The sequence below is a fragment of the Chenopodium album genome, chromosome 20 (genome assembly GCF_948465745.1).
Source record: "Chenopodium album chromosome 20, dcCheAlbu1.1, whole genome shotgun sequence".
Taxonomy (NCBI): domain Eukaryota; kingdom Viridiplantae; phylum Streptophyta; class Magnoliopsida; order Caryophyllales; family Amaranthaceae; genus Chenopodium; species Chenopodium album.
In genome coordinates, this window is record NC_137853.1 from 7,015,053 (window position 1) to 7,035,146 (window position 20,094).

The following is a 20,094-nucleotide window of genomic DNA, read 5'->3' on the forward strand; positions in this document are numbered from 1 at the left end:
ATTAATCAGACAAATTAATGCTTTTATGTGTGACTCACTTCACATTCTTCTACCGTTGGTTAATATCACCTGACGTCACAAATCCTCCAATGAACGTAGTTGATGATGTCAATATTATCCTTTTATTTCAATTTGTTTTTATTTTTATAATTGTCGCATTTCTTGGGTCAGGGTATTTCTTCTTCTCAAATCAAAAAACCACACTCAAATTTTCTCTCTCCTCAACAATCACCAGGTAACTTGTTCTTCACTGATTATTAAATATTAAAACTTCTGTAAATTGGGTTATTTAATTGGATTTCTGGGTTTTCAGTTTATATTAAAAATGTTGAATTTTTAAATTGTTTTGATCGAGTAAATGTCTGACATGTGAGTAAAATATAAATTCATGGGTCATTTGATTTACTTTGATGTTTATTTGACTTGGGAATTAATTCGATTTTTAAGGTTTATGATGATTGTTTTCTGACTTGGTCTGCTTAATGCTTATTAATTTCAAGGGTTAATTATGTTGGAATTCGTCAATGTTGTGCTTAATTATTTTGCTTAATTAAGTTGGTGTAATAATTTCTATATATAAATGTAATGTTAGTTTGAGAATGTAAATTGGGAAATTTAAGGATGCTGAGATAAAGATATGATTTTGATAACAGGGTTCATTTTTAGGCATTAATGCTTTATTCATTTCACAAACTAGTTAAGGTAAGTGTTGAATGTTATGTTTTTTTACTTTCTTTTTTTTTTTTTTTTTTTTTTTTTTTTTTTTTTTTGTGGGGGGGGGGGGGGGGGGGGGGTAGGGGTGTGTGTGTTCCCGGAATTCGGGGTTATTCCCGGAATCCGGGGTAGGTGTACTCGGGAACATAATGGACATGCTAGTGCGCGTGTGTAGGAAATACTGAATTTTTACCTTTGTAATGTAGGTTACTTAAAATTTGGTTTGATCATAACATCAGCAAGCCACTTAAGAGTTTGATTCAGTATCAATTCACTGAAATTGGTAATTATTAAGTTAAAATTTCCTTCCTTTGAGGGATTTTTGGAGTCTTTAGTCTAATCTTGTATATAGGTGTTTGTTTGTTGCTTTCGAAATTAAGATTAATTTTGCTTTGTGAGAAAATTTATAGAATGTTTGTGGAAGTAGATATTGAAGATTCCTGGGGATTAGTTTTAATGGTGTGTGTCAAAGGTCTCACAAGTAGATTGAGATGAGTATCTGTTACTGTTTCGAAACCTGAAGTGTTGAGTTTGTTCAAAAGTGCAAGGGAGTGAAGGCCTTTTGCTAGGATTTGACTGTCTGAAATTCTGAATATTTCTACATTACATTGAGATTTGAGAGTGACATATAAGGGAGGTTTTTTTAGTTAATGATGTGAATCTTCTTGTATTGAAGATTCAAAGTTGCTTTGTTTGTAGACCATTACACTTTTGTTTCAACGTTATGTGTGTGTTTGTGTTGATACGAGGATAAGCATGTTGATTCAGTTGCCTTTCTTGGCCAATGATTCGATTGACAGTTGTTTTGTTCACGAAATTTATATTATCATCATACTAAGCAGTTCTGTATAGGGTCTATTGAATCTGCCTTAACGTCCCCCCTTCTGTTGTCTTACTGTAATGTGACAGTATGTATGTTTGTCGTATTAATATCTAAATCTTCTGAACAGATGCTTTGCAAATCATGCTGGAAGTCAGGAAATCATCAGGGTATTTGAAGTTGCATTTTTACTAGAGTGGCATCTGTCTTCTCTTCAATAGATCTCCATTTTTTCACATTTAAGTCACTGCTATCTCTCTTCTGGGATTAGGTCAAGTAGCACATTGCTGGTGTATATTTGCACATAGATATGCCTATGTGGTGGGGCAATTCGTCATCCAAAAAGGTTCAACGAAAGACAAACAGAGGAAGTTTTATCGATTTAATACAAAGGAAATTAAACATTCGTTCGGAAGAGAAGATCATTGGTGATGTTATAGGATCAGGAAAGGATTATATAGATGCTTGCTCAGAAAAAAGATCACCCCACTTAGATTCTACATTATCCTCGTTGCAAGTATTGCCTTGCCATTGCTTTACTGAGCAACCTCATGCTCAACCTCTTCCTCTTCCTGTACAGCATTCTCCAGGGGTAGGAGTAGGACATCCTCTTTCTGGACATATCCCATCGAGCTTGGAGTTAAATGGATGCTCTCAGACTTTGCCAAATTCTGATCTTCTCTCTGGACATGAATATAACCGTGAACAGTCCTTTGCTGTGGATGCTTGGGGAGATTCTGTTACTGCCTCCATCTCTAGTAACAGCTCAGTTGATACAAATGATCAGCCTGATTCCCAGTTCTTGAGCCCACAGGCTTCCGATTATGGAAGTGGGAATGCAACAGCTATCAGCAGCCCTTCCAGGTAGGCTATATCTTACCAACCTTTTCTTTTTCATCATGTATATGATTTCAAATGGATAGTTTTAAATCTTTTAATGATGCCTATTGCTTGTCTTTTTGTTTTTTATTTTTTTGTAAGAATTCTTATTTTTAACTATGTATGAAGGCACATGGATCATTCCTCTATCATTGCTCGAAGAATCTTGAAGGATCAATTAAAGCAAGTTAACCTGCCAATCAGTGATCATATTCCTTTGAAATCTACCAAAAAAGGATCATTTGGTGCCCAAGTGACCAAACTGCAAATTGCTCCTCGTGCTGGTTTCTTTAGTGCTCCAGACAGCTACACTTCAAGTCCTTCACGAAGCCCAGTAAAGGCTTGTACCCATGAACAAGTTATCAGATCTAGTTCTGGTTTAGGAACACCATGCTCAGATATGAATTTGGTTGGACCTGAACATTGCTGCAATTTGGGTTCTGAAAAAATTTCAGGACCTAATCCCGTCTCAGATCAATTTTTCTTTGGGCCTCAGAGCGGGCGTACTCCAGAGCATTCTCCAATACCAAGCCCTATAATGATTAGTCCTAGTCGAGGTTCTTACATACAAAACGGCATTGTGAGTCCATTACATCCTATGGATAGGTGTGGTGATGGAAAGCCTGAGAGTCACAAGCTACCACTACCACCTGCAACAGCCTGCAGCTCTTGTCCATTTTCATCTTCACATGCAGGAGTAAATACTCCTACTAATCCAAGAACCCATGTTCGACCAGGAATGTCAACAAGCCCTGTTTCACAATGGAAAAAAGGACGGCTTATAGGAAGCGGCACATTTGGTCAAGTCTATGTGGGCTTTAACAGGTTTGTTAACTGAAGTTTCCATGTTTGCATTATTAGTTAATATGGTTGGTAGTGGAAGTTTCTTCAATATAGCTACTTTATGTTGAATTCTTTGAATCTCTAACACTTTATTATCTCATCCGTTCGTTACTCCTGCTTTACTTTGGGCTCTGGTGATACGTGATCTGTTCAGTTATGCTTTTTGATATAATCCTCATCTTAATCAATGTTTAATCTGACATCTTGAATGTTTTCATTTGGCTCTCCATTTCTTGATTGTCAGTGAAACTGGTGAGATGTGTGCAATGAAGGAAGTTACTTTGTTCTCTGATGATTCCAAATCAAAGGAAAGTGCACAACAATTAAGACAAGTATGCCTTCACTCTTCACTATGCTATTTGTGTTGTCAATAAATAACTAATAACATATAAAGAAAGCCTATGTCAATTGTCAAAATTTCCAACGGGTGAACAAAATAGTTTCTTCCCCCCTTTATATATATATATATGTATAAAACATGTATACGGAATAGATGTTTCTTAGTACTTGTTTCATTAAAAATATTGTTGTGCTTGTTGGTTATATTGCAGGAAATCACTCTGCTGAGCCACTTTAGACATCCAAATATTGTGCAGTATTTTGATTCTGATATGGTAAGGCATCCAACCAAAATTTTTTTTTTTGCTGGAACTGGAATTGTTTTTGTTTGGTATATATTACAATATATTGCTATGAATCTTGTTTGTGAGGGTATTAATGCTTATGGTTAATCCACTTTGCAAACTCAACTCTTTTGCTTTCCTTTTATCTCATGCTGCTGAGTTAAATAGTTCTTTTTCTGATCTGGGATTTTGTTCTATATTAACATTATACGAGGCTCCAATCTTCTGTAGGTTAACGACAAACTGTATATATACTTAGAATATGTCTCTGGTGGTTCTATATATAAAATTCTTCGGGAATATGGTGAGCTTGGTGAATCAGCTATCCGCAGCTATACACGCCAAATTTTGTCTGGACTTGCGTATTTGCACTCTAAGAACACTGCTCACAGGTTCATGTCGCAAAAAGTTTATTGCTTTCATCTGCTTTTACTTGCTTGGTTAGTATGTCATATATAAACTAGCTACTTCTCATACGTCTGTTGATGGTATGTGCTGTGCAGAGACATTAAAGGAGCCAATATTCTTGTGGACCCAAGTGGGCAGGTTAAATTGGCAGATTTTGGCATGGCGAAACATGTAAGTAGATACTCCACTTCGCATTTCTGTAACTCTAGAGCTCAATGTATATTCTTATCTGTTGTGTTACCCTTACATATGAAGCAAAATCTTTAAGTAGTTAACAATAAATTGCCTTGTTATCCTTCAATGATTTATTTCAAGATAGGCTTGAAGAAAAAAGAATAGGTTAGTTTAGAATATCCTGGCTGGCGACCTGTATTGATTGTATCCGTGTCTTCTGTACATAAATTGTTGATTTGATAGACTTATCTGACAACATTGCAGATCACTGGGCAATCATGTCCATTTTCTTTCAAAGGAAGCCCATACTGGATGGCTCCTGAGGTTAGCACACTTGATATTTTGCTCTGGTTCTCAGTTTGAGCTCTGACCAGGGTTTCCAGAATTCATCAATATTTCTTTACTTCAGGTAATTAGGAACTCGAATGGGTGCAACCTTGCTGTTGATATATGGAGTCTGGGATGTACTGTAATAGAGATGGCGACCTCAAAACCTCCTTGGAGTCAATATGAAGGGGTGAGTGGCATGAGGTGTTAACTAATGACAGATGGTTTGCAGGTTTCATTTCATAACTATGATCTTGTTCGTAGCAATTTCAAATGATAGGTTGGAGGGTATAAAATCATTTCACTAATTGCGCCACTAGTACTTGTGCATTGATCTCTCTCTGGACCCCTCCCCCCCCCCCCCCCCCCCCCCCTCTTAATATATGAGTTTAATCATTCTTGTTTTGGTTTGTTCTGAAGGTTGCAGCTCTCTTCAAAATTGGTAACAGCAAAGAACTTCCTACAGTGCCCGATCATCTCTCAATGGAAGGAAAGGACTTTATTCGGCAATGTTTGCAGCGAAACCCGAGAGATCGTCCTTCTGCTATCCAGCTGTTGGGGCATCCTTTCGTCAGAAATGTAACTTCACCTGTAAAAGGCTCAATAAGTTTAGATCCACTTGGGCTGCACTATACACCTTTTGATGCAGAAAGATATACGGTATGAAATTTGTAGTTGATGGAAAAATATCACATGACAGCTTATTGCTAAACACTACATAATTGCATGAGGGCTTCCTTTTGTTGCCTTACTGTGTGAATGCATTGTTTATGGATGTCCGGTGCTGTTAATATGCTTCACGCACCATGTTCTGGTCTTTCGTCCTGCAAAATTCATGAAAAAGCTTGAAAGTGCTGGAATAAATTTTAAAAAATTTAGTGAAGGGCAATGTGAATTACTTAGGCCTAACAGATTCCTTCCTTAGCTGGTAGATGAATGTAAGTCTTGCACATTTGCTTAAATATCCTGCTAGATTTCCAACTTTCTGTTTCTTGATGTCCTTGCACGTAAATTCACCAATGTCTTGGAGTAAAACTTTTGTAATTTTTTTCAACGAAGACGGGTATGTTTGGAAACTTTTCCCTAGGTATTGTGTTCTTTACCATATGTAGAAAAGAAAAGAGAGAGGCGAAAAATAAAAGAAAAGAGAGAGGCAAAAAAGAAAAGAAAAGAGAGAAGCGAAAAAGACCGGAATTTTTTTTACAAGGTAATGACAAGTGTCATGGAAGGATTTGCTTTTAGTATAGGTTAATAGATAGATGAGAGGGCCTGAGAGAGAGGAACAAATACAAATCATACTTCACATATGCAATAATCTTTCATTGTGATTTGCTTTATCAAAAGATTTTCTGCTGCTATTTATTTGTTACCTGCAGAAGTTTCTATTTGTGGTTAAATATTTGGTAATTACAGGGCATGAGTCACTCGAAAACAATTTCAAGCTCAGACTTGGAAGGAGTGGCTGTGCAGTTGTCTAGGGACGTTACAAATGGATCAGGATCCAGGTTCCTTCTTCTCTCCTTGCGTTCTCTGCCTTCTGCTTGATTATTATCAACGTATGCACTTGTCTTTTAAGGAATTTTCACAAATGTTACACCATACTCATTTTAGGAAAACAAATATCTCTGTCCACACTGCAAATACCTAATATACCCTTAGTTCTTAACACTTGTTTCTTTGGTTTATACTTGCAATCAAAATATTAACATGCCAGTCTCCTCTGCCCAGTGTGAGATGCAATTTCCTTCGTTGTAATTCATATGTGCTCTCTCCTTGATTGTGCTGTGATCTTGCCTCAATCCTGAAAATTCTTCATACACATTACCATGGTTGGATTATATTAGGAGTTTGGACACGCCTAGATCATATAAATCCTTTATTTCTAGACATTATGATCTTGTCTTGTTTTAATGTATTTTTTTATACGTATAATTTCATAAGATCAAAAATCACCAATGAAAAAAAAGTATTTCCTTTACTCAATGCTGCTTGTAATATTTTTTAACAGTTTTGGATGAAGTATATATTTTCTATAGATGCTGAAGTTCTTTTACTGTTGTCATGTTGTGTTTCCATGCAGGAACCATCTGATGTCAAAGCATATATCATGTCCAGTTTCTCCTATTGGTAGTCCTCTTTTGCATCCAAAGTCATCACAGCCAATGTACAGAAGATATTCTACCATATCCAGCCCTCAGACTGCTTCTGGCTCATCTACGCCTTGCAGGGCTTGCACCAGTGGCAATGTTGCTTTCCCAGTTAAGCATTTGGACCATTCACTTCCTTATCGAAGGTCCCAAAAAAGTCTATATGCCAGTGGTAACCCCTTGTTCTGCAAAACAAAGCTAGAAACTTTATCTGGTATTCCAGAGGCTTCCCAGACAAATGGAGATATATTTTCATGTCGAAATAACTTAGCTGGAAGTAAGTTTGTACAAGGAATTCATCATGAGCCAGGGGAAGTTTGTAATCGACAGTCAGTATTGGCCAGTCATGTATCTCAGCAACTCATGATTGATCATCTCAAATGAACCTAGGCCCCCTGTTAATCTAACTGTCAAGTTCATGCTGTATTGTTTGACAAATTTTTGACAGTCTTGTACTGGGAGAAGGCATGTTGTATTGCAGGGTGAATGAAGTAGTATTACAGATGTAAATAGAAGTTTTAGGGTTGGCCAAGCTTACAGAAGGAAGATCAGATTTTTTTGGGATTCTCTTCGTGCAAGGAGCAATATGATAGTGAATAGCCAGATAATTTTAGCATTTTTAGGCTAGTTTAGCAATTATGATTTTTGCTGTATGTACATATCAGTGAACAGCCCAATTTTTTGCCAAAGTTGCCAAACAAGGAAGCTTATGATGCCTTGTATCATTTGATTAGGTTTAGTTGCATATCCTACTGTAATATGCAATACCATTACATATTACATATTGATGGGAAAACTCATTATTTTTTGCTAGAACTATTGCTGAACAATAAGCATTTGAAATCTATCTATAGCAAAAGTTTCAAACAGTTACTGGACAAGAACAACTCATTCCATGAGATAGTTACAGCTCATTCTACTTATAAAGAGTATCTTCAGTATGCTAGATGTCAAAACAGCTCATAACATTAAACTGCACCACCAACTGAACGTAACCTGAAGCTCTAGGATTTTGTGAGCTTCAAACTGAAGTCCCATAATTCTTTTGCCAGCACAGCATCTTTCGCCTGGGAAGTTGGCTGAGCTATGTTACTATCCATGAAATATTCGCCGCTTATTCCTTGCACTTGTGGATGTAATGCCACATAACATGATGTCGCAGCACCCTGTCATATACACCAAGACCACAGTTTAGAGATTGTTGTATAGATCATCTGAATTCTGAAGTATAAAACTCTGCAATATAGGCTCAATAAAGGGTTGGGAAAATTACTTGCTCGGCATCTTTTAGCACAAATTTCCCTAGAGAGTGGATGAGTCCTGCATTAAAGCAGAGTGAGCATATAGAAATGATTACTACCAAGCCATTAAGGAAATAATATACAGTTTATACAAACATCTCCTCAGAAATATGGTCTAGTATTGGAGAATGTTCTCGACCTCTTATTAAATAGATAAATTATATGTTAGTAAGAATAATCTTGAACTTTAACTGAAAAGGCCAATGACGTGATTAATTACTCCATTGCAAATTACTAGTAAATTTTCTTTTCATTGAAAGAAAAACCTTGATATATACATTGCTGTATTGGTACCAAAATTACTTGTGGAAGGACCATAATATAATTTTCTAAAAATCTCTACCTATGCTTTACACTATTTACAGAGTTTTAATTATCAGGCTTGGCTTATAAGAATGAATGAGGAGATCTCAGTCACATGTTATGCCAGGAGGTTTAAGTCTAAATTGAGACTAAAGCTTTGAAATTACCATTGATGAAACCGCGGTGACGCAGAAGATTGGTTGTGATGGATCCAGGATGAAGTGAATTTGCAGTTATCTGAACCCCTTCTTCCTGAATTAATAGGGACATGTGGTACAACAAATTGTCACGGGATAAATGATAAAGGCTTATGCATGAAATCATGAGCTGAATGTGCAGAAATACCTTTAGTTGTCTGGTAAGCTCATTTGCATGCAAAATGTTGGCAAGCTTCGACTGTCCATAAGCCTGCAAGCTGTTGTACCTGCATATTTAGCAAAAAAGGAGTCAGAAGACAACATATCATACCATCCCTCTTAGTGGGTTGCCTTTCACAAGGCACAGTATTTTGCATATATGAGATTTTATTAATCTATGCACAGCAGACCATAAACATCCTGAAATAATGAGCTGTCAAACAAGCAGGGTTTGCAGCAAGGAAGACATCTCAACTAAAAAGATGAAACTAGTACCCTGATTCATCGTTGATTCTGTCAAAGCGAATTCCTTCACTATAAGCAAAACGATGGGCTTCTGACGAAACATTGACAATCCTTCCTTCCCTGTTGCTTTCATGGGCCGTCTTCTTCATGTCATCCAATAGCAGATTTGTCAAATGAAAATGACCTAAAATTTACATGATTATAGTCTGTAATTAAACATTTATCCTTGGGATCAAATGCAAATATATCTAAACATTCTAAAGCAATCAGGAACCACTTAAGGAAAAAAGAAAGGAACCAAAAATAGATCTGAAACAGGGAATTTCATTGGTGGCCTGAAAGTAGAGAGGAGGGAGAGGGAGCAGAAACAATAACACTTTAAAGACTATTCACCTAAATGATTGGTTGCAAACTGAATTTCTATGTTGTCTTTGGACAGCTGAAATGGGGTGGCCATAATCCCTGCATTGTTTCTTCAAAATATACGAGTTAGTTAAGCACTACAACTTCAAAAAAAATATAAGTTATAGTTGCACAAAAGAGCAATTGGACTACACATCTCTAATGGAAGTTATGTAAGTTCAAAGAACTCCATAGTAGTTTTTCAAGTTCTAGAAATTCATTTTCTTAACTTGGAAAAAGTCAAGTGCTCAAGTCAACATTGAATCAGTTCAGTATCCTCACATGAGAATATTGAGGGGCAAACCCGAGGACTTGAAATCAGATGCAAACTTCTCCACTGACGCTAATGAGCTAAGATCCAACTCCATAACATCAATTTTAGCAGCAGGAATTTCTTCAAGTATTTTCTCTTTGAGATTTTTGCCAGCTTCTACATTCCTCACAGCCATGACAACATGAACCCCGCGCAAGGCAAGTGTACGTGCTGTTTCTACTCCAATACCGCTCGTTGATCCTGAAATCATTAATGTCATAAAAATGAAATCATCATTGATGAGACCATGATTATTCAGCCATATATTAATGTATTACTATACTAGTACTTAAGCAGCAAAGTTAATACTAATTTATTACTGATATTACACACCATAGCATAACAGGATTATACGTGGCAGAACTATTTCACAGAAACATGAAAACATAACCTTTCACCCAACTCACAATCAAGTGCTGAAGGCAACAAACAAATGCTCGATCAAGCTAGTAGGAATAATCTAGCAGACGACAGTCATTTAACACACCATCAAGAATCATGCATCAGTGACAACCTTAAATTGAGCTCAAAGAGTATATACGAGTTTAGTAAGCTAGCCCAAATGTTATAACACCGGCACACCCATAATGATAGTTATATACATGCCTATAGATCATTGAGTATGCTCAACACTAATGTTATTTATTCTTCAATCTAACCCCTTGACATAAATTGCTTAACTAATGAGCTTATTGTGCACGAAAATACCCCCTAAACATACAATCAATCAATCAAAGCCTTAATCCCATAAGCGGGGTCGGCCAACATGAACCAAATTTGATTATTCTGTGTAGTCATCGACATAAATCTTCCTCCTCCATCCCTTATGATCCAATGCTTCATCCTCATGCAAATCCATATACCTCATATCCTTTCTAACTCCTTCCAACCAAGTCATTTTGATCTCCCTCTCCCTCATTTGACCCCTCCATAGTCCCAATCTTCCACTCTTCAAACCGGTGCACCCTTGGGTCTCCGTCATACATGCCCAAACAAACGCAAGCGATTTTCCCTTAAACGTAAGGGAATTACATTTATCGCAATTTACTAAGTAATTTACTCACTAGACTAACAAGAGTTTGAGGGTTTAAAAACCCTATATTATATAAAAGAGTAACTTTTCAACCCAACTTGGTTGCTAATCTGTGAAGTCTAATTCCTCGTACTTTGCAAATTGGATATATCCCGTGCAAAATCACAAGTTCGTTCTAGTATTATAAACTAGTATTTTTCAGTTGGATTCCCCACGCATTTATCTCTATCTCTAATACTTCATACTAGTTAATTACACACCTATACCACAATACGTTATAGAGTAAAAATATAACTGAAAACAGGAACATACATAATTAATTGATCATATTTCAATCTCTCAGTAACAAATCATAAATTAAAGTTTACAGTTTTACACTTTTACAGTAATATAGTTCTTGTAAATCTAATAAATAAAATACAAATTAATAAGTAATCACCCAAAATATAAACTTTAGAAACATGAAATTCATAGTTGCATTACATTCAACAAAATAGAAATTCTATATATAAAAGAAGACAGAATACCAGTAACAATAGCAGTGACGCCATTAGCATCAATTCCATCAGTAACTTCTTTGGCGGTGGAAGCAGCTGAAAACCCAGATGCTCCTTTTCTTGTAAATGGCCATATTTTCATCATCTTTTTTCGTTCCAGAAATTCCTAAACCCTGTCAATTTTAAATTTTTAAGGATTTCTCAGTTAATTGTATTTTGCTTTCTTAATTTTTTTTATTTTTTTTTTTATTTTTTATGTGGGTCATGGGCCTACTGGTCTACTATTGGGCCAATGTTTGTTCGGGCATTAGCCCAATCCATTTTATTGAGGAAAGCCCAAGTCATTGATAGTACTTAATCTTGTTTGTTGTAATAAGGATTTGTTCACTTCAGCTTAATTTCAGTTTTGTTCATTTCATTTCAACTCCTAATTTTCTTCTCACATAAAATATTTAGTTAAGCTCTATTCTGTTCAGTTCAATTCAGTTCAGTTTAACTCCAATTAGTTCAGTTCAGCTCAATTTAGTAAATGTGAACAGGTTCTAAGTATGCATAAAGGTAAAATAAAAAATAATGTCTTTCAACTAATTGATTATTAGATACTTCGTATGTAATTATGTATGACGTAACACATTTTACTATGCCAACGGCAACTTTGGCTATATAAGAAATTCGATGGTTAAAGTCGGATGGTCCAAATTTGCTGATAAGAAGTTGTTAAAGTTGAGTATCTTTTTGTTAAGAAGTTGTAAAAGTATAGGGTAAATTTGATTGAATTGTAACAATTTGTACGTAGTACGAAGTATTTATTTTACTGAAACATTATAGGTTTTGTGATAACTATGGGGATAAGTTTTGAAGCTCACATCACATTGTGTTGAATATTGTCTTAGTGGTCATTACCTTAATGAGAAGAAAAGATAGACCTACAAAGATATGTAAAGACTCTTCAAATTGAAGACAACCTTGGAATGAACCCTAAATATCTAATCAAGGGGCTCACCATCCATCAAAATTATTGATAACGACCAAAGAAATAATAAGACTAGGAGTGAAGAGTAGATAATAAAGGAAGACAATAATTATATCGAATTATTATTATTATTATTATTATTATTTACGAAATAAATAAAAAGGAGACAATAATTATATTGATTTTTTAATCATTTATTATTATTATTATTATTATTATTATTACTATTACTACGTACGAAGTAGATAAAATGGGAGACAATAATTATTATTATTATTATTGCTTTTGCTTTACACGACGAGCATACCAAAGTGATGAACTACGTAGAGCTCTGAAGACTGTAGTATGTGTTTGTTTGAGTTAGTAAGCTGTACAATGTCAGTCTGCCACTATAGCTAACAATGATAAATGGATAAAAATTTGTTCCAAAAAAAAAATTAATAATAAATAAATAAATAAATGGATAAAATTTTGCATAAAGTGATAGAGATTCTAGGTGCATTATTGAATTTCTTCAACAAAAACACCAAAATTCATTAAAATAACTTTTTTTTTTTGTACAAACAATAATCGATCTACTAAAGTTGGAACTAAATCAAACAATCTATCAATTAGAGAGACTTTAGCCTAGTGATTTAAATTGAAGGTTTATGCACAACAAGTTACAAGTTGAGTATAATTTATACCTTTCTTAAAGATCGAATCAGTCGGACCCCAAAAAAAAAACATTCATAAAGAGAAACGATAGCAATCAATTTGGGACGAAGGGAAGATTTGTTTGCTTGCATGTTTGTTTGTGATGAATTAATTACTTGGTACTTCAAAATGAAGGAGTAATGATAGTTGGACATGTCAGAGTGTCAGGTGATCTGATTAAACTTGTGGGCCAGTAGTTGTTGGGTAAAAGCCCAATAATAAAAAAAAAGTGGGCTCAAATGGGCCAACTAAGGGCTTGTTGATATGGACTTGGTTTGGATTTAGTGTGGTTGCAGAAGAGCTATGAACATGCGTGGTCTAAGTAGTCACGTTATGGACTTTATTAGTGTTTGGGACCACATTTGGATGCATCCAAGGTTGCCATCTCATACGGATTAGCGGACTGATTGACGTCGTCACTCACGTCGGCAATACTTGAGCTTTGTTACACTCTCTCAATGATTTTGCAACATAATTTACTTCCTTTCGATCTCATGCTAGGGTTTTAGGAACTACGTGTTGGAAGGTGAGCATTTCTCTGCCTATAATAGCTTTAGGGCATATTCTCATTTACTGAACTGAATTGTTTATGAGAGAAAGATATTAAAAACTGAACTGAATTGAAATTAAGCTGAAGAGAATATGCTCTTAGGGCCTGTTTTGATTGTCTAAATTGAGCTGAACTGAACTTAACTTAACTTAACTGAATATTTTATAAGAGAAGGAAATTAAGATAAAAACTGAACTTATTGGAACTAAACTGAAGTGAAAATAAGCTGAAGAGAACAGGCTCTTAGTCATCATTAATGATTATAACAATGTATGTTGGTACTAAGTTGTATTCTTCGATTACCAATACACTTTTTCATTAAAAGTAGTATGGCAAAAATGAGAATTTCAATTATGTAGGTATTAATATAATTCTATGTTAGTGATTGGATAGTACCATTTATACACAAATTAACACAAATGAGAACTATAGGTTGAGAGTTTTTCATTGGAGTATAGTTTAGGAGCATAAAAATATGTTATTTTCTAAATCTTTGTATAACATCTTTTACATGGGTAACTAGGGTATGTAATTTAAGTGTACATAAAGAGTTTACCAGCAATCTTAGAAAACTGTTATCATAGTTATACTTTAACGGTAGCGATTTTATGGGCTTAGGAAGTGAAATGTTTCCATGATAAATATCATCGTTATAGATTAAGGGTGATTTGTTCTCTTCAGCTTCATTTCAGTCCAGTTCAGTTCAATTCCTAATTTCCTTATCTCATAAACAATAATTCAGTTCAGTAGTTCACTTCCTAATTTCCTTCTCTCATAAACATTTTAGTTCAGCTCAGTTCAGTTCAGCTCAGGTCACCTCAATTCAGTTTAGTTTAATTTAGTTCAGTTCAGCTCAGTTCAGTAAATTAATGAGAACATACATGCCCTAAGTTATGTGATTATGAAGGGACTGTCGAATAAGATTGATTAGTATGTATGGACTATGGAAGTATGGAGTAATAATATACCCTTGACTCCTTGAGGAAGTTTCTTCCCCCCTAGCTACTGTTTTAAAGTGCCTGTAAAAAAAAAAGCTACGGAGTATTGTTTTAAAGTGATGTGTGTTTTTTATTTTTTGTACTACATATTTTTTTTTACTTATTTTATATCACCTTAAATAAGAAAATGGGACAACTAAATGCGGTGGAATAAATTTCAATTTACTTCAATTCCTATCACACTCCATTTTTAATTTTATTTTTATTTTCCAATTTCAAAAAGAAATGTAGCACGGTATAATTTAAATAATGGATAAATTATTATTATTTATTTTTTTTTTTTTTTTTGAAATAACAAATTATTAGTATTATCACCAACAAGAGGAAATGGTATTAGTTACTACAGTGTAAATGTAATCGATTATTACATGCAGTTACCTTTTGTAATCACTTCATTAGATATAGTGTAGGGTTTATATACAAAGATTTGTGCCAAAAGTGTTTGTAGCAAACTGGCAACCAATTAAAATGGGGGTGAGTAGACTACATCAATCAAAGGATGACATATTAGATCTAGCTTTTTTTGTAAAGGTTGCTATAACGACCATGCATGTATGTCGACCATGCATAAGTAACCCTGTTTCTAAAAACATTTTCTTCGGCTTTGAAAGCAAAGACAAATCAAATAGTCTCATAACTTTATACCTTAGTAGGGCTACCACCACTAGTTAATGAATACATACAAAATTGTACATCTTTGTAATCTTTTGAATTGATTTCATTTCTATCAATCATTTTCAAGTTAGTAAATTGAAGGGTGTTTTTTTTTTTTTTTTTTTTTTTTTCGAATTCATATTTATTTTATACTTTTTGCATATTCAATCTCCAATGTCAGCCGTGGCAAACAAGCTTAGATATGTGTTCACATATTTTAATTTGACTCCCACGATTTATTGATTTCAGGTCATATATATTCGAGTCCTTAGGAAAGAAAATTTTGGACATTGAATATGACTGAACACCAAAAACAGCTTCACGCATGCCACTATATTTTATAAGAACAACTGCTACCGTACAATGCCAAAGCCTTAATTTCGATTTAAAACAAGACTAGATGTGTTTGGCTTCATTCATTCATAGTGATAGAGAAATGAGATAATAAAATAGATCAAACCCATTACATCAAATTTATAATATACGTAATAAAACTAATAATTATACATCACAAACCTAATTAATAACATACACATTTAATTAAGCACAAAAAATGACACAAGATACAGGATTGATGGAGGTGGAGGAGAGGGGGGAAAAAAAAAGACAAATTAAAAAAAAAAAAGAATTATATAAATTATTTATATGAATTAAACTAGGTAGAAACTTTGTCTTCGTTGTTTGGAGTCTTGAAGGGCATGGCTCTAAGAACAATCTGGTGGTACACAGCAGCAAGAGCAGCTCCAATGAAGGGTCCCACCCAAAATATCCACTACAATAATTAATTAAGATCATAATTAATTAATGAGGACATAATAATAATAATACTCGTACTAATGATAATAATAATGTAAGATGCTTGATATTATCAAATTAGTTAACACTAATTAATAATGAAGGAACATACATGGTCATTCCAAGCTATGGCATTGTTGTAGATGATTGCAGCTCCTAAACTCCTAGCCGGGTTTATGCCTGTCCCGGTAATTGGAATGGTTGCCAAGTGAACGACAAACACCGCAAATCCAATTGGGAGCGGAGCCAATATCTACAAATAAAAATTACGCAATGACATAATTATTAGCATATATATAAGCAATCATACAGTTAACCTTGTCCATTTTTTATTTAAGATAAATTCAAATAAATTTAGATGAGAGCTACTAAGTTCATTTTCAAGTTCATAAGTAACTGAAATACATGTAAAAACGAGAATGTGTAAAAGCCGAATAAATTATCTGTAGTAATGATTGAATCTTAATCTTGACGGCTTCATCGATCACTCAAATACTATCCAATTGTAGATCACACATTATTGATGGCTAGTATGTATTGTTATAGAAATTCAATGAATAAACTTAAATTCCCACAACAAGGCATGCAATAACATAATTTGTGCAGTAGATATAAAGTATGAGACATGTCACACTCACACAGCTATTTTTGGAAAGTGATGTACAGTAACTTGCATTGTATACGTTCACTATTATTGTAATTCTGAATCCAAATGAGTGGGGTTTACTACATATGGCAACAAATCATCGAGTACAGAAAATCAACCAATCACTACTATGTGAATGCTACTAATCGATCTTATTATTATTAAGTTATTAAGTTAAAAAAAAAAAGACAGAAAAATAATGTGAATTATTTGTCCTACATATTTTTATAGTACAAGTGAGTATACCCCAAATAGATTGTTACAGATAATCTGTTAGTTTTTGTAGTTTTGAAAAATCTGAACAAGTTTTACTTTTCAGAGTTTTGGTACAATTGCATTGCATGCTACCCCATTTTATCAGCTTTATGAGTCAAAAGGATGGAAAAAAGAGGCATTACAAGCTAAGCAATAAAACTAGATTTTATACAGAAACCAGTGTCTGTAATTGCTTTCAAAAATCAAACTTGTAAAAAAAGTTAATTACATGCATGCAAGAATTGTGTTGAATTAATTAGTTTAAAGGGTTATTCTACACATCGATCAGAAATTAATCTTCTTAATTAGAACATTATATAGGAACTTATTCAATTTTCGCCAACATAGTTCTAAGATGAAATAAAAATCAACTCTCTTATTCCGCTATTTTTATATGTTCGATGTCCATCAAACAAGTTCTTATAAGATGGCCAAATCAATTTTGACATTAAATCGATCATTCTCACAAATATTTATGCACTTCAACTTAATTGCAAGAGTATTCAATAGATCGATTGATGTGTTTATTAATATACATTTAAACTAGTTTAGACATATTGAACTTAGTGGAATTAGCAATGGCCGCTAATAATGATTTCAAACTTTGGATTAAACTAAAATAGCATACATGATGAATTTCAAGAATTAGTCAAATTAATAGCAAATGATTTTTTAAAAATCAATCGTCACAGGGGTTATTTTAATATATCTAAAATTTTATACATATTAATTATAAATTTAGCATATTAATAACTTAGTTAATTATGTGAACGAAATTGTGACAAACATATAGTAGAACTTTTTTTTTTCTTCTTATAATAAACATATAGTAAAACTTAAAAAAGAGGAAGTGTATACTTAACAATAATCAAAATAATGAAATAAAATGAAAAATTAATTTATGGAAGACTAAACTTACAGGAATAGGTGAATCTCTAGCAATTCTCTTAGGATCAGTAGCAGAGAAAACAGTGTAAACAAGAACAAAAGTACCAACAATCTCAGCACCAAGACCACCAGCCTTGGTGTAACCAAGGCTAACCACATTCGCGCCACCACCCAACGCGTCGTATGGGGTGGCCTGGAACCCTTTAACCACCCCAGCACCACATATGGCTCCCAAACATTGCATCAACATGTAGAATACTGCCCTTGTTAGAGACAGTTTTCTTGCCAATAGCATCCCAAAGCTCACTGCTGGGTTTATGTGTCCACCTGCCACATTTTAATCCAACAAATTAATTTTAAATTTTTTCTTATGATTAAATCATGTACACATAGTAGAACTAACAGCCACTATAAATAATGAAAGCGGATGATAATGACCTAAGCGGTATAAACTCTTCATTTTATCTTAAATATTTGTGCCAGATACTATATTTTGGACCAACACATAAGTTGTGACATAAGTACCTAGTAATAACATGAGAGGTTACAATGGCAACAAAACTGTTGTAACCATTGCAAAATTGTTGCATTAAAAAAAAAAAAATCTAAACAATTAATACAATATTAAAATAAAAATAATAAAAATAAAAGAATTGAAGAGGTGAAATGATTACCAGAAATACCAGCAGTACAATAAACAAGGGCAAAGATCATGCCACCAAAGGCCCAAGCAATGCCCTGAATACCAACAGTGGCACACTTATTAGTAGCTCGGCCGACGCCCATGACAGTCAAAACGGAGACGTAGACGAACAAGAAGGTGGCTACAAATTCAGCAATACCAGCTCTATAAAAAGACCAAGTCCTGAGCTCGCCGTGCTCGAACATGGGAGACGGCGGCGGGTCCTTGTAGTCCTTTGAAGGAGCCGGAGCTAAGGTACCAATAGGTACTTTATCAGGGTACTTGTTTAGTCCCAAATCTACGTCATGATCGTCATCATCCCTAGACCTATGCCTTGATGATGAGTCTTTTGCTGCCATTTACTTTCTCTTTGCTTTGTGTTTGTGTAGGAAGATGGGAAGATGGTTGTGTAAAGAGGTTGATGTAGTGAGGGGTTTAGTTATATGGGTTTCTTTTTATAGAAACCAAGGAGTACCTTGTATTCAATTTATTTAATTTATTTATTTATTTTTGTTTCAAATAATGTATATCTTTGACCTATATATATAAGATATAGTAATAAATAAGATAATGTTCGAGAAAAATAAGTTCTATTTATTAATTAGTTCGCAGAAAGCAAGGATTTTATTGAGTTCAATTACAACTAAAATAATTTTGGATAAATTTGAATAATTAAGTTTTGTACAAATTATATTAAGAATGGGTAAAAAGATTCGGGAATTGATTGCTTAATTAGCTTGACTGGTGTGAGAAAAACAATGAATTAACAAGCAAGTAGTAAGGGCAAGGAAGTCATACAATTTGAGTGTCAAAATTGTCCCTAAATTTAAAATGATGTAGCGATTGATATGAAACTTTAATTTGCATATGTTAAAATAAAAAGAACGGGTGGTTTTTCTTTTTTTTGGGGGGGGGGGGTCATTATTGCCTATGGTAGCTATGATTTTAAGTTTAGTATTGTGGTTTCTAAGCTAGCTAGCTAGCTAGTAAATACTTTAATAAATATTAATTGATTGATTATTGATTTAGGTGGATTGATGGTTACTTGTATATAATTGGCCTTTCCGTCTCACTAAAATCTGAATATGAATGGTATAATAATTCATTTTTCTTTCTTTTTAAATAATAGATTAGATTTTACATCGTTTCTTATTAGATACGTAGCAAAGATGCTATGAATAAAAGCAAGGTTTATATTAAAATCAGATCATACGGAATTCAAGCAACAATATTATGGACATGCATGGAATAACATTTATTATGATAAAACACAAGAGTTGTATGAAAAAGGAGTATATAAACATATACAAGTATAATTCATATACGAATTGAAGTCTTGTAAAAGACAGCTGAGAATTGAATACCAAATGCTCCCAAAGTCCCAAGAAAGATTTATTTATAGGCATTCAAACCCTAAAACTAACATAGCCTGGTCATAAAATTCTAAATCATCCCTCAAGAGCAGCTTATTAGTACTGTAAATTATTTGAATTGAATGTGATTATTTGATAAAATGATCAAATTTGACAACTTATCTGATTGAGTCATAGGGCTGTAAATGTGCTAATAAG

The 20,094-nt window shown here is 34.0% G+C and overlaps 3 protein-coding genes across 3 annotated transcripts; 1 reads left to right on the forward strand and 2 right to left on the reverse strand.

Moving 5' to 3' along the window:
- The first annotated feature begins 172 nt into the window (after nucleotides 1–172).
- Nucleotides 173–7,676, forward strand: LOC145596570 (mitogen-activated protein kinase kinase kinase YODA-like). Its single transcript, XM_081652752.1, has 12 exons — nucleotides 173–235; nucleotides 1,665–2,398; nucleotides 2,543–3,238; nucleotides 3,501–3,588; nucleotides 3,808–3,870; nucleotides 4,111–4,271; nucleotides 4,383–4,458; nucleotides 4,726–4,785; nucleotides 4,871–4,978; nucleotides 5,209–5,448; nucleotides 6,202–6,293; nucleotides 6,869–7,676. The coding sequence occupies exons 2-12, from the start codon at nucleotides 1,845–1,847 to the stop codon at nucleotides 7,317–7,319; spliced, it is 2,589 nt and encodes an 862-aa protein (XP_081508878.1). The 5' UTR covers nucleotides 173–235; nucleotides 1,665–1,844; the 3' UTR covers nucleotides 7,320–7,676.
- A 47-nt stretch (nucleotides 7,677–7,723) lies between these two features.
- Nucleotides 7,724–11,564, reverse strand: LOC145596571 (short-chain dehydrogenase TIC 32, chloroplastic-like). Its single transcript, XM_081652754.1, has 8 exons — nucleotides 11,417–11,564; nucleotides 9,826–10,057; nucleotides 9,535–9,614; nucleotides 9,172–9,325; nucleotides 8,885–8,963; nucleotides 8,707–8,791; nucleotides 8,209–8,255; nucleotides 7,724–8,101 (listed from the first exon to the last, which is right to left on the reverse strand). Exons 1-8 carry the CDS (start codon nucleotides 11,529–11,531, stop codon nucleotides 7,940–7,942), a joined length of 954 nt encoding a protein of 317 aa, XP_081508880.1. The 5' UTR covers nucleotides 11,532–11,564; the 3' UTR covers nucleotides 7,724–7,939.
- A 4,119-nt stretch (nucleotides 11,565–15,683) lies between these two features.
- LOC145596572 (putative aquaporin PIP1-4) lies at nucleotides 15,684–19,003 on the reverse strand. The gene is made up of 4 exons (XM_081652755.1): nucleotides 18,516–19,003; nucleotides 17,873–18,168; nucleotides 16,165–16,305; nucleotides 15,684–16,029 (listed from the first exon to the last, which is right to left on the reverse strand). The coding sequence occupies exons 1-4, from the start codon at nucleotides 18,880–18,882 to the stop codon at nucleotides 15,913–15,915; spliced, it is 921 nt and encodes a 306-aa protein (XP_081508881.1). The 5' UTR covers nucleotides 18,883–19,003; the 3' UTR covers nucleotides 15,684–15,912.
- Nucleotides 19,004–20,094: the final 1,091 nt, after the last annotated feature.